The 14,221-nt window shown below is 39.7% G+C and overlaps 1 protein-coding gene and 1 non-coding gene across 2 annotated transcripts in view; both read right to left on the bottom strand.

Moving 5' to 3' along the window:
- PCSK2 (proprotein convertase subtilisin/kexin type 2) overlaps positions 1 to 14,221 on the bottom strand; it is a 356,721-nt gene that overhangs the window by 140,614 nt on the left and 201,886 nt on the right. Inside the window, exons 4-5 of the mRNA XM_037043083.1 lie at positions 12,201 to 12,309; positions 5,965 to 6,002 (exon numbers count right to left, since the gene is read on the bottom strand). Coding sequence (XP_036898978.1) covers positions 5,965 to 6,002; positions 12,201 to 12,309 — 147 coding nt within the window. The remainder of the gene's footprint in view (positions 1 to 5,964; positions 6,003 to 12,200; positions 12,310 to 14,221) is intronic.
- Positions 9,130 to 9,263, bottom strand: LOC118984910 (small nucleolar RNA SNORA42/SNORA80 family). The gene has a single exon (XR_005066011.1). It is a non-coding gene; the product is annotated as a small nucleolar RNA SNORA42/SNORA80 family (small nucleolar RNA).

Here is a 14,221-nt window from a genome sequence, read left to right as displayed (position 1 = left end):
CCTGGAGGAAACAGCATTTGGAAAAATTGCCATCTTAGAATCCCTTCACTCACGACGAGTATTAGGCCTCCCTTACAATTATCCATGAATATTCTTTTAGCTCACAGAGCTGAAACAGGAGAGTAGGTGAGAGATTCTGCTGTGTCTGGGACACTTTTTTGCATTACATCCCTGGCCTTGGGCAGTGGGTCTTCTCTTTCCATTTATCTTCTGTTGCTTGGCTGTTTTTTAAAAAATGAAGCTTTTATATTTTCAAATACATCTTTGAGGTTTATTTTGGTAACTTCTGCTCTTCAGCTTTTGCTTTCCTAGCTTCAAAATCTCACACTTAGTTTGGATGAGGTGCCCTTTTCTTCTCTTTTGAGAACTCTGAGTTTACTGGGGAGGGCACTGCACAATTGCACTGGTTTCCTAAGGTGTGCTCAGGCTTCACCAGGACAACCTGCCATTGTGCACAGTTGTAATCTCAGCTTTTTCAGAGGGGAGTCAATGTTCATTAAGTATCTGTCACCTGTCAGATCCTATACACATGGTATCTCAAGGATACCTCACAGCAAACCTGATGATATTCATTTTGCCCATTTAACAAATGAGGAAATTGAAGTTCAAGGAGGAGGGTTAATAGGTTAGTCTAAGGTTGCACAAACATGAATTAGGGAGCTGGGCATCACACTCAGGTTTGACTCAGTTTCCACTGCTGTTACACTATTAGAACCTTACTCTTGCATGCAGTCCGACTTCTGTCAGCACCTGCAACTCTTCACCTGAAGACTCTGTCTGCTGACCCTATTCTCCTTGGATAATAAGCAGGCCAGAAGAGCTGGGGAGTCAAGCCACCCATCTCCCCCCTTGTGCCCACTTGTGGGGCACAGCCCTCAACCAGTAATTGATAAGAGTTAATGGATAACTCTGAGTGGCTCTGTCTACCCTGCTGCCCCGAGTACTGTGGTGAGAGTATGCGCCTTTGCCCTCAGGGGTAATGAGCTTTGTAACAAAGCCTTTCTCAGTGCTCTTCCTTTCTTCCCAGCTGGTTCTTTCCTGGGCTCTTGTCTCAAATAAAGTAATTGTCTTCCAATCCTTGTCTCAGGTCTGCCTCTGAGCAAACCACCACCCACAGAGTGAAGACTCTTTTTGGATTTAACAGAACCACTAGCCCCTTCTTCACCTTTGCAGCTTCAGCAGAGCAGGCTTTGGGCAAAGCAGGAGGTGCTTAGCTCCACCCACACCCGCCCTGCAGGAGCTACAACCTCAGTCAAACTTCTCGTGTTCTTGGAGAAGTCCTCTTCTATTCCCGAAGGGCCCCTGGGCTTGGAGCAGTGCTGTAAACACAGGCACATGATCGTCACTGGATGGAGCCACACAGGAAAGAGATGAACAACCTTTTTGCTTGCTGGCCCCTCATCTGTGAGACACATCCCATACCAGTGTCCTTACTCACCTCAGACTTCTGTAGAGAACACTTGTGTCTGGCTTTTCTTTCTTTTTCTGAAGCTTGCATATAGCAGGTCCAATACACAGCAGTCAGATTGCATTAGTATGTATATCCAGACCATTTTCCCAGAGAAGATGGGGTAAAGGAACTCTGATTTTGACTTGATCTAAAATGGTGTCTTGGCCTATACTCATTTCATGGTATTACTATTGGGATGGAAAAAAGGAGAATTTTAATTATTCGGGATAGTGAGCACTTACTAGTGGGACTGGATCCCTTCGATTAAATTCAATCATTGGACAATAGAATAATAACTCAAGCAGCTATTATTATTCTTTGCTCCTGCTAACAGATTAAATGTTGATTTATTGAATTAAATTAATGCCAATGACTCACATTTGTATATTGATTTATGGTTTCCAAAAGATTTTAATTCTCAGTTTAAACAGAAAGAACACCAGACTACCAGTGCACTCTGACTCTTCTCTATGAATGTATGGAAAAGCAAGCTTTGAAAGTAATTCTGGTTTGGGAATCGTTTTGCCTGGTTTGATTATGAAGAAATTTTTGCCATCTTTGTTTAAGAGATTCTTCTAGAGCTTCTACTTTTCACTGAAAATAATCCACAGCAAGAAGGAATTTTTCCAACATAACTCATTTCTGTTTACTTTAACCTTCAGTAAACTTCCAAGTCATCCTCTTTGTGGCAGATGTTGCCAACACCCAGCCCACATACTTTTGGCCTGTCTCCTGGTGAACTTTCGCTGCCTGTACCTGCACCTCTTTGACAGTGGTTGTGGGAAGGTAGGATGTGCTGTGATATTAATGTCCCCTGGGGTGAGCCCTCAACCAATGAGTGACAGAAGTTGCTATATAAATACTCTGGCTTCCTAGGGCATCACATCACGGGTGGGATAATTCTGTTACTGTCCCTCAGATTCCCCAGTGGGATGAAGTTTCCAGCTGCTCCCTTGCTTGATTTATTAGCTGCCATTTATTAGCTGTCATTTATTAGCTGCCATGCCTTCCATATTTCATTCCCCCCTCTATTCTTGCTTCCTGAGGTCACCTCCCAAATAAACTACTTTCCCCCAAACCCTGCCTCAGGGTCTGTTTCTGAAGGAACCCAAACACAGACCTCCTCAAAGTGCATTTCAGTAGAAGGATATCAGGCTAGCTCATCACATCCAAGCTATTAAGTCACCTAACCAGGTGTGAAGCTGTGTATTAATCCTTTACTCAAATAATTTTTGAGCTTAACACTGTCCACTGATTTCATTGCTCTCATGGGCAGGTCTACTCCACTTGTCATCCTCATTCTGCTAATTATAGTATAAAAGTTTTAATTAGAAACAAGAAAAGATAAATTCGGTTAGTGGATTTAAAATTGTCATTCTCAACCCTACACAGGGTGAGAGAGACACTGAGGCTGGTAAAAACCAGTTTAGGTTGAGGTTCTCTGCTGAGGTAATTGGATGAAATATTTGGATGTTCAGTTTTCTCACTTATACCAAAGATATAGAAAATCTGTGATTAAATTACAAAATTTGTAATTTGCTATGTAATTAGATATATTTTTTCATAAGGTTCCAAGCATTTGATACACATTAAAGACTAGGACCTTCCTCTGGATAGAGAGTGTAAAAACATACAGTTTTGTACAGAACTTACATTTTCTGTTTGATTCTTACATGTCATCTACTTTAAGATTAGTGTACACATTTGTCACCTCCTCAACCACACCTCTGCCAACTGGTTATCGACACTCCTTTTAAATATTTCCGGATATGGAGAACTCATTACTTTCTGGGAGAGCTAATTCCTTTTACTTACTAACCTTCAGCATTAGACAGTTCTACCTTGAATGGAACTAAAATCTTTCTCCTGCAATTGTCATCCACTGGTGAGAATTTTCTTGGGAGAAATTACTGAATTAGTTGAATGCCTCATCCCACATAAAGAATTGGAAATATTTAAAAACATAGGTAATGTGCCCCTGAAGTTGTCTTTTTTCTTCCTGTCTTTTAGCTTTCCTTCACAGGGTGTGGTTCAGAGTCCCTCTACCACCCTTGTCTACCTGTCACTTCCTCTTAGAATGAAACACCCATTGGAAGTGGACTAGTTGTCCAACAATTGGGGATTGGAGAGTTTAAATAAGTTGCAACATGAAGAAATAATGGATAGCCCTATAATCATGTTTGGAAGAATATTTAGTGATATAAAATTGTTCATAACTTAAGTGGAAGGGGCATTCTGTATATGTCACAAGAGCCAATTTCATTAAACATATGCGTGTAGAAATAGAAGTCTGAAATATGTTAAAATATTAAGAAGGTCGATATGGTTTGTTCTGACTCTGTTTTATGCTTTTCCAAGTTTTCTACAGAGAATATATATTTATTTTTAATTAGGAAAATGTTTTTTTTTGAAAGAAACATAGAAAAAAAAGAAAAAAAAAGAATACAACACTCAGAACCTATAGAGTTTTCCAGGCATATTCTGATATTGCAGAGTTGAGAGGAGTTGGCACTTCACAACCTCAATGCTTTACTTTCCCATTTCAGTTTAGGGCTTTTGGCAGCTGAATCATAATGTTAGTTAGCATCGTGCCTTCAGTTCATCAGAGCTCCAGAGAATTTTTTCCCTCTTGAATTGTTATCTCTTTTAGTCTGGTAATTGGCATTGGTAGAAGCCTGTCACAAAAACACCAGGGATGGGCAGAGAGAAGGAAAGGATGCCCAGGTCAGTCTCCAGATATGTGGCTTTTGTGAGGACTGGACCTGCAGGAGCAGGGTCAGCTTTCCCGCCCAACTGGCAGCCACCCCACCTTGAAGTTCTACAAGCTGCAAGGTGAAGCAACACTGGTTTGTAAAAGCGAGCAGAACCCTATCTGGCTGCTCTGTGAGGTGCTGGTTCCTGGAAATGGTAGAAACCCTGTGTAGCTATAGCTCTGCTCAGAGGAGAATACAAATGGCTCTGTGTGCCACCCCCTGCAAGCTATTATCTCTGCTATTCTGTGTTAGGAAAAGCCTCTGGGTATCCGAGCACTGGAGAAAATGCACCACATGCATTTCTCAATCTCTTCTTTGGAGAACTCTCTAGGGCCCTGGAATTACTGGGGAGGAAGAGAAAGGGAGGGCATTAGAAGAAGTGTACAAAGCTCTATGTAGGGCAGTCCTTCTAAAGAAGCAAAAGGGACAGCCAGGCAGACAGCTCCATGTGTGCCTGTGGTGGGGGAAAAAAGGACACAGGAAGGAGAGGAGAACCATTTCCTTAGACTGCGCAGATGGACCACTGAGACAGAATCTACAATCATAGGTGGTTCTTTACTGTCTTATTTACAGGAGTGAATTCTCATCTCTTGGAATACAGTTTGTATTAGTTTTTGTCATGTCTCTTTGGGTGCACATTGGATGGACTGTGCAAATGATTCATTTAATTTTCTTTTTAATTATTAAAAAATGTCCAGCTCAATGTATACTCTTTGTAGATTTATAAGACCCATGCAGTAAATAGAAACCCAGCCTATGGATCCTCTGATTCCAGATGCCCAAAGCACTAAACACATGGAAAATCTCTGTTCCCTTTTTGCACTGTAGATGCACACACCTTCCCAGATAAATGACCTGGAATATTGACCCTAAAATACTTCTGCTTGTTAACCATCTTTTCTCTGTTGAGTACGTGTTCTCTTAAATATGATCCCTTTAACTACTAAAATACCATTTTTATATTTAGATCTGTAGCTTACAAAAGTATAGCCAAGTAATAGTCTAGAAAATTTTAAAAGAATACATCAGTGCTTGAATAGTGGACTTCATGGGGTTAAAATAAAGCAATTGTTTTTCTTTAAAGGGGTTGTAGGTTTCATCAGCAAAGCAGAGTAACTTGCTGGGTCAAAGTCAAAGCCTGTGGCTCTAGTGCAACAGCATTTACCATGACTTTCTGTTAATATTTCTTCCTTGTCAAGGGAAACTAAATGCTCTATGTAGCATTGTGGGGAACAGTCAGTGTGCAGTGCTCATAAGCACAGAAATAATAAAAAAGATGATGTTCTTGCATTCACACAGCTATGGTTGCAATATGAGTTCTACATTTTTTGGCATTTTGCCATCAGTTTTATCCAGCAAAAACCCAAATGGCTCATTTCCACACTCCAATTCAATATCCTCAGCTAGAGTTGATTTTATACCCTGCCAAGGCCCTCTTTATTTGTCCCTCCCTGTACCTTTTTTCTTGGCAGTCTGCTTTTCAGACCTCAAGTTTCCTTCTTTTCTTCTCGAAAGCCATCAGTTTTTTTGCTGCCAGGCCCCATGCCTTGTCTGTTTGTCTTTGTACTAAGTTGTGGCTCCAACAAGGTGGGCAGTTTTAGTGTGTATGTATGTTCATGCATGCAGTTGTTCCCATGTGCATGTCCTATGTACGCACATGTGTGTGCATGTGTGCATGTGCATGAATTATGTTCCTAATAACAAAGGATACCAGAACATTTAGGTGCACACATTTCCCCAGATAGGTCAGCTTTTACTTACATAGTTCGAGGCCAGGTCCGGGTGGAGATAGTCAATTCCTGTGAAGAAATGACAATAGCACAGGAATGAAAGGTTAATACCTGCCACTGTCTTCAAGAAAGCTACTCTAGAAAGATCCCTTTTTTGTGTGTTGCCAGTAGGAGACACTGAGCCTGAGGCCCCAGCCTTGTGTTTCATTTCCTGAGTTGGTGGGCTGCACCGCCCAAGTGGAGAGACAGCTGCCACCAGATGCATCAGTGGATTGAAGCCAATTAGAGCTTGGAGCCTCAGGATAACACTTCTGTCATAAATGTCAGCACAAAGGAGCTTAGTGTGTATAAGATAGATGGCTCATCAGGGTAGTGATCTAAGAAAGATTTGTGGAAATACTGACATTTCTAAAGCATCAACTGGCATTTCTTCTGAAATGAAACTGGCCCAGGGGAAGGAAAGCAATTATTACTTAATAGGGCCTGGACAAAATTGATTAGCAGAGGGTTCACTGGCATAGACATAGTAAGAGTAACATGGCTGGGCAAGAAAAATGATTAGCCACAGGGCAAGTGGTTGCCCACAAGGTGTCCTGAGTGGGAGCTGATGCTTGTCTTTTCAGAATGTGGCTTTTCAGGAAGCCTGAGACCTCCAGTCTCCCAGCAGGAGCTTGTGCTTGCTCTTGGACACAGACTACCTTGTTGCCCAATAGTCATTCCAATGGTAGAATTTTGGTCCTTGAGCTTCTAGCTTCCATCAGACACATGGGGCTCAGAAAGCACACTGGTACTTCAAGGGCAAATTGAAAAGTTCCCCTCCAGGTCTGAGAGCAATATAATCATTGCAGTAGTTACACCTGAGCATACAGCCATGCAGGAAACTGTCCAGGTTCCTGCACCACCTAGCATGATTGTTGTAAGTGTAGGTTTTGGAATTCAAGATTTGAGTATTAATTCCAGCCATGCTGCCAACTGGATGCAGGATTTTAGGCAAAGTGCTTGGCCTCTCTGTGCTTGCTTTCTTCTTGACCTTCTGGAATTGAGAACAGTGTGGTGTGCTTGTCCCAGTGGTATTTAACAACTTTATTGGGTTGCAATATTCAAAAGTCAGAGTACTATTAAGTCTTTCATAGTTGTCATCTTCACTGCATGAATACTACGACCAAATCATAGTTATAACTGTTCTTCAAAAAAAATTGTATCTGAATGTATACAGTTGACTCTTGAACAATGTAGAGTTACAGCAGTCAACCTCTTGGGCAGTTGAAAATTGGCATATAACTTAAGTTGATCCTCCACATGTGCAAATTCCAAACTACTGGTTGACCCTTGAAGAATGTGGGTTTGAACTGTGCTGACCAATAGAAAAACCTGTGTATAAGTGGACCCATGCAACCCAAACCATCATTCTTCAAGGGTCAACCGTATATCTAAAAAATTTTTTTTCTTCGTTTTTTTTTTTCTGGTTGCACAAGTTAATTTCTGCAAACTACTTCCTGGACTGGAAGTCACTGTACTACAGAACATGGTTTATCTCACTGCTGATATTTTGACATCTAAAACCATTACTGTTATCACACCAATTTCTATAGCTTGGGATAGTATAGCTGGTCATGTCCTGTCCTCTATTCTCCTTCTCCTCCTCCCACTTCCCTCTCAAGGATGGCCAATGGACAGGGAGCAGAAGATTTAAAGACTAACATTTTATTTTATTTTATTTTATTCTTTTTTTAAAATTATTTTATTGTTGTTTAATTATAGTTGTCTGTATTTACTCTCCCTCCACTCCCCACCCAGCCATCCCCACTTCCTTCCCTTGCTTCCACCCCCTCTCGGTTTTGTCCATGTGTCTTTCAGAGTTGTTCTTGAAAACCCTTCCCTCCTCCCCCCCCCATTATCCCTTCCCATCTCCCTTCTTGTTTCTGTCAGATTGTTCTTAATTTCAAAGTCTCTGGTCATATTTTGCTTGTTTGTTTGTTTTGTTGATTATGTTCCACTTAAAGGTGAGATCATATGGTATTTGTCTCTCACTGCCTGGCTAATTTCACATAGCATAATGCTCTCCAGTTCCATCCATGCTGACATGAAGGGTAGGAGCTCCTTCCTTTTTTCTGCTGTGTAGTATTCCATTGTGTAAATGTACTATAGTTTTTTGAATCATTCATTTACTGATGGTCACTTAGGTTGCTTCCAGCACTTGGCTATTGTAAATTGTGCTGCTGTGAATATTGAGGCACATAGGTTCTTTTGGATTGGTGTTTCTGAATTCTTGGGGTATAATACCAGCAGTGGTATTGCCAGGTCATAAGGCAGTTCCATTTTTAGTTTTTTGAGGAAATTTCACATTGTTTCCTACAGTGGCTGCACCAGTGTGCATTCTCACCAACAGTGCAGTAGGGTTCCATTTTCTCCACATCCTCTCCAACACTTGTAGTTTGTTGATTTGTTTATGATGGCCATTCTCACTGGCGTGAAGTGTATCTCATTGTGGTTTTAATTGGCATCTCTCTGATGGCTAGTGATGCTGAGCATCTTTTCATGTCTCCGGATCCTCTGTATGTCCTCCTCGGAAAACCAGGGTCTATTCAAGCCTTTTGCCCATTTTTTAATAGGGTTGTTTGAGAGACTGACATTTTAAAAGTCTTCAGACCTGTGTTCTGGACCCTAATTCAGAGACAATTAGGTTAGGCTAAGGGTAAAGTTGGGGAAGGGCACAAACTATGAGATCAACAGATCCAGTTTCATTTCAGTCTCAGAAACTGTAATATTTGTGTGGCTTTGGCCAAATGATGTAATCTCTCTGAGCCTTGGGGTTTTCATCTTTGAGATGGATATATTATTTACCTTGCAAAGCAATTTTCAAAATTAGAGCCAATTCATTGAAAGTGTTTAGCTTGTAGTAAGTAAACACTTGATAAATTATATTTCTATCATCATCATTAGTACCATTATCTACCACATCACTAGAGTTGTGTGGATAATTCTGAAGAGCAGACATTTAAAAAATCTACTTGGTTTTAGAATGTTGTGCTGGAATCAAATTATTGTATATATTTGCACACATTGTTTAAATTTTGTGAACTCATTGTTAGGCAAAAAATTTTGTAACATACAGATAAGGTAAAAGAAAAATCACACACACACACACACAGAGAATATTTTTTTTCTAACAGAGAGTCAATTTTTTTTTATTTTCCACCGTGTAACTTGCTTCAGTGTTTGCAGCCTGTGGGCAGATGCCAGGCAATGGTTCTAGGCCACAGTTTACTCTGGCATGGGGCACTATAAAAGACTCAGGGTGGCAGTCCTACCATAAATTCAAATCTATACGTGGGGAGTCAATTTTTAACATATAGCTCCATATTCTGATAGTGCAAGTTGTTTTAGAGAGGAATTCTCTGAGAAATAGTAATCTCTTCTCTATGAAAGGAAAATATTGAAAGAAAGAGATAATTTGAGATAAAAAAATTAGAATTAAAGCAAGATAAATTCAACCTAATTAAACATCTTTAATTAGGTTAAGGGGAAGACTAAGTGTTAAGTTAGAACAGAGATAGACTTTGGTCTGAGGAAGAAGAGATTATTCATAGAATTTGAAGGATAACAGACACAATTCAGAAAAATAATACCATTCTTCAGCACACCAAAAAAGAAAAATAATAATAAACTAGAGCAAGAAAATGATAACCTGAAAACTAAATAGTATTTTAATAGTTTTGCATGTTTGATTACCTTTTTTAGGGTGACTATATTGAATATGTCTACTAAATCAGCTAGTGTTTTCAATTCTTCTATTAGTAATACATTCATTTTTATTTTTCATGTATTTATTTGTTTTCAGCAGTGAATGATAGGCACTGTGTAGGTCCTGGAAAAACAATTTGGACACTGAAACTGAGCTGTTGAAATTAATATAATATTGTATGTCAATAATACTTTAAAAAATAAAATGGGCTATCCACAAATTGAACTTTCTACATGCAGATAATAGAATATTTGCCAAGCTGCCTAAAATATAAAAAGGCAGTGCTTTATAAAATATTATATTACTTTGCTCCTAGGTGTCAAGGTTAGCATCTGTCTGTCTTTAATCTAATTTTGTATTGATATCTTGCTGAGAGTATATCTGGGAAATGATGCCATGCCATTAACATGTCCAGGCAGTTGAGAGAGAAAATACAGCTCTGATGTCCCCAGCTCATCCTCATTGCTTCCCATTTCTGGATGTTGGTGCAGAGATGCCCAACTGAGAGGCATGGTGAGAGGCTGCTGAGCATCTGGACTTGTCCTTATTACGTGGGAGGCCATACATGCCCTAAATGTGCTCATTTTGCTCTTAACCAGTGGTTTGGAGAATGGCTTGGCAGTCTTTTTTTCCTCAGTTGTCACACTGAATTAAAGATTGCTACAAATCTTTTTCTCTCTCTGTACCAGGAGTCAGAAATTCCTCTGAAATTTGGCTCTGAGTCTGTTGATCCAACAGATGTGGCAGAGTGACACCTGCCCATTTCAGGCACAGACTTTGCAAAGATTGGCAGCTCCTGCTTCTTAGAATCCCTGTTCTTGGGGACCCTATGCCATTTGTAAAAAAAAGTCCAGCTACCTTGCTGGGGAGACCATAAAGAGTGGAGGGGGGCCCTAGGACTGCATGGAGTGGGGAGGGAGCCTCCAGTTGAATCTAGTCCCAGCTGTCTGCTGACTCCAACTGCACTACAGACCCCAGAAAGGCCAGCAGCAGAATTGTCCAGCTGAGCCATCAATGCACAGAACTGTGAGAGGTAACAATATGGTGGTTTTTTAAAGCCACTTAATTTTGGGGTGGTTTGTTCTGTACCAGTAGATGACTAAAACAATGGAGAAGTTAAGAGTTTTAATTGGAAGGCAGAGAATTTGCTTTTTTGGAATTGCAAAGGCCACTAATAAGCAGAAGACATAACATCAAACGTATTCTGCCAAAACTTTCTGAAGGACTTGGCCTCTCATTCCAGGAAACATGGAGCAGAGTCAGGAGTCATCTTTGCTTTCTTCAGAAGGGATGATGGACACTCAGACAAGGGGACTAAAATTAAAAAGTCCTGAAGCAGGCATCACAGGGCTGTTGGAGGTTTCATATGAGCAGTGTGCCTGTCTGTTGTCATTATAGTGACACTTTTAGGGTGATTTTCTAATACCTTGCAGGGGCTACACAGTAGATACGCTGTGCAAAATGATCATTACTATATACCCCAGGCAGGTTTTCCCCAGACCTAAGTGCATCTTTTTCCTGGGTGAGCTAGCCTCAGCAGTTTTGGATTCTAAACCAAAACATTAGGAAGGGAGAGATTATTATAAGCTCCCAACAAGGTGCACACAGACTATTGCGCGGAGCTCCTTTTTTCTTGTGAAAGTCCTTGGCCACTGGAGGAAGCTTTTACATCCACTTCAAAATGTTGAACACACTAGAAAACAGCGAGGCATTGTTTTTATGTTGCTATTTAATGAGCCCACACAAAGACAGCAGCAATTTTAATCACTATGCCTCCCCTTGTTTTCCCATCAATTCTGCTTCAAAGGCTTGCTTTAGAGAACATAGTGTTCTCTGAGAATCTTCAGAAGGGATAACATGTTGTAGGGGGCATGCGTCATAAAATGTTATCAAAGTCTGCTTTATGAGGGTCATTCTGAAAGTAACAATAAAGTCAAAATTCTCCAAACCCCCATCCTGCTGCCTAAAAGCTATTTCATGGATCTAGAGCCACACTGTCTAATAGAAATCTCTGTGATAACAAAAATGAAGTTGGCTTGAATTCCAGCAGCTGTTAGACTCATATAGCTATTGAGAACTTGAAATGAAGCAAGGAATTAAATTTTAAATTTTATTTAGCTTTAATTAATTAAAATTTAAATGTAGAGAGCCACATATGGCCATTGACTACTACACTGAACAGTGTGAATCTAGAAAAATGGATGGTAAATATAAAGAAGTTTAGAAGATATTTTAAGGTAAGATATAAGCAGTGGCTTAATACCATTGAGTGACAATCAGGTTTCATTTGTTTATTTGCTTAGTTTTTTTGAATTTGTTAATGTATTACTTACCTGTTAAGGGTATTCTCAAATTTGAGAACTATGGATTGGGAGGAGGAAAGTGAGAGTTTGGCCAGAGTACAGATGGTCAGACCCAGCACCTTGCTAGTCTGCCTTCAAAACACAAACATAAATAGAACATCTGAAGGCATGCAAAGACACACTTGCTTCCAAATGATGTAAAGGCATTGAAATACTCACCATCATCCATAATTCCAATGGTAACACCTTTTCCTGTGTATCCCAGCTCCCAGGCTTCTGCCACATTTAAATCAAGGCCAGGAGTACCATCAGCTTGTCCAGTATTGATCTGGTACAGGAAATCCAAAGCACAGAATCTTATTAATTTGGTGTAGTAAAGCACCTGTGTAAATGTTTGCTTGGTCTGCTCTGTGGCCATCTGGTATTCCAGGGCCAGCTCAAAGGCTACATCCTCCATGAACCAGAATTTTTGTTTGTTTCCCTATCCACCTATTCTAGCATTTTCCCTCAAGTTTTTGAAATACACAATTGATGTTTTATAGTTTTATGAGTTGGCAAACACAGTTTCAATCCTCCCATCTTCTATGATCAGATTGTTATCTTTAAGCTCCTTAAAGCTGCCATTGCAAGAAACCTTTCCCAATTTAGAATTAAGTGCTCACTCACTTATACCTCATGTTTTTAATTTAGCACATATTGTTTTGGATTATTCTTATTTAATATGATTTCCTTACTACATACAATATCCTTTGTAAGAGGGAGATGTTCTATTTATGTTTGTGATTTCAATACTACGATACCAGTTGCTTAAAAATATTTGTTAAACTGAATTAAAGATAGTTGACTCAACTTTAGTGCATATTCTGATGATATATAGGTATATATCATTGGAATATATGAGTATATATTAGCATATTCGAACACTATGTATTTATTATTTCTATATAATAAATACTCCCCCTTAAAAAATCCAAAGGTGAAATGAAGGAAAACAAAGAAAAAAATCCAAAATAAATGTGCCCACTATCCTTTTTTCATGCATCTTTGTTCTGTGCAGCGTTTTCTCAAATATGAATCATTAAAAAGAGTGACACCAGACTTTGTACTGGCAAAAGCCCACAGTGTCCAATTGGCTATTATGGAATTACTAAAACATTATGTGAATGTTATTAGTTTTCTTCATAAAAATGGCCACTCTTGCCCTGGCTGGGTGGCTCAGTTGGAGTATCATCCCATACACCAAAAGGTTGTGCTTTTAATTCCCAGTTAGGGCACATACCTAGATTGTGGGTTTGATTCCCTGTCAGGATGAGGCAACCAATCACTGTTTCTTTCTCATATCAATGTTTCTTTTTCCCCCTCTCTCTCCCTTTCTCCCTCTCTAAAAATAAATAAAAACATACCCTTGGTTATAGATAAAAAAAGAAAAAGGCCACTTTTTCTTCTAGGCTTATGTTAAGCTTACACCTCTTCTTTCCCTTGGAAGTGAGAAAGACTGTGTGACTGATTTTGGGCAATGGAATATGTGTGTCATTTGTCACATCTACACAGAAGCTTTAGGAGCTAGTGGGCAATTTACCTCTTCCCTTCCCTGATGTGCTCACGAAACCAGTATCAAGAAGGAGTAGCAGCTGAGCTTGATCAGCCTGAGTTCCCGAGGGATTATAAAACATTGGATGCATAAAATGAGGGAGAAACTTTGATTTTGTTAAGCCACTGTGAGTTGAAGGTTATAATTGGAAGAAACCTAGTGTGTCCTCAGACATCCTCAGAGGGATGATTGTATTGAGGATGATTGATACCAAAATGCATGGGTGTTCAAGTCCCTTATATAAAATGGTGTAGTACTCGCATATAACTAATGTTTTACATGTAGGTTAGAGCAAGATATGCCTAAAAATTATTTCATTTGTGTGGATTCAGCATAGTGCTCTGAAAGTGGCAAATTAAAGTTTTATAGTGAAGTCCCATTGAACTGACTTCCTGCTATTATTTTAGGAAACACTGATAGATGCTACTTTTGTTACTTTAGTCTTTGAGGTCTCTTGCTTATCTTTTGTGAAGTCACCTGAATCTTTCCCTTATGCCTGTGGTTTCACCATGTCCTGCCATTGCTCTGACTGTTGAGACCCCAGATAACTCTTCCCAGACCTCTGACTTGACTTTTACATGTTTTTGCAAGTCTTCACTCACACACTGGTGCCCTTTTTAAGAGTCTGGAAGAATCTTATCTGCTTTTG

Source organism: Sturnira hondurensis, unplaced genomic scaffold (assembly GCF_014824575.4).
Source record: "Sturnira hondurensis isolate 20B ecotype Veracruz unplaced genomic scaffold, ASM1482457v3 Scaffold0003874, whole genome shotgun sequence".
Classification (NCBI taxonomy): Eukaryota; Metazoa; Chordata; class Mammalia; order Chiroptera; family Phyllostomidae; genus Sturnira; species Sturnira hondurensis.
The sequence above is the reverse complement of the archived record's forward strand: the minus strand, read 5'-3'. Positions and strand labels throughout refer to the sequence as shown.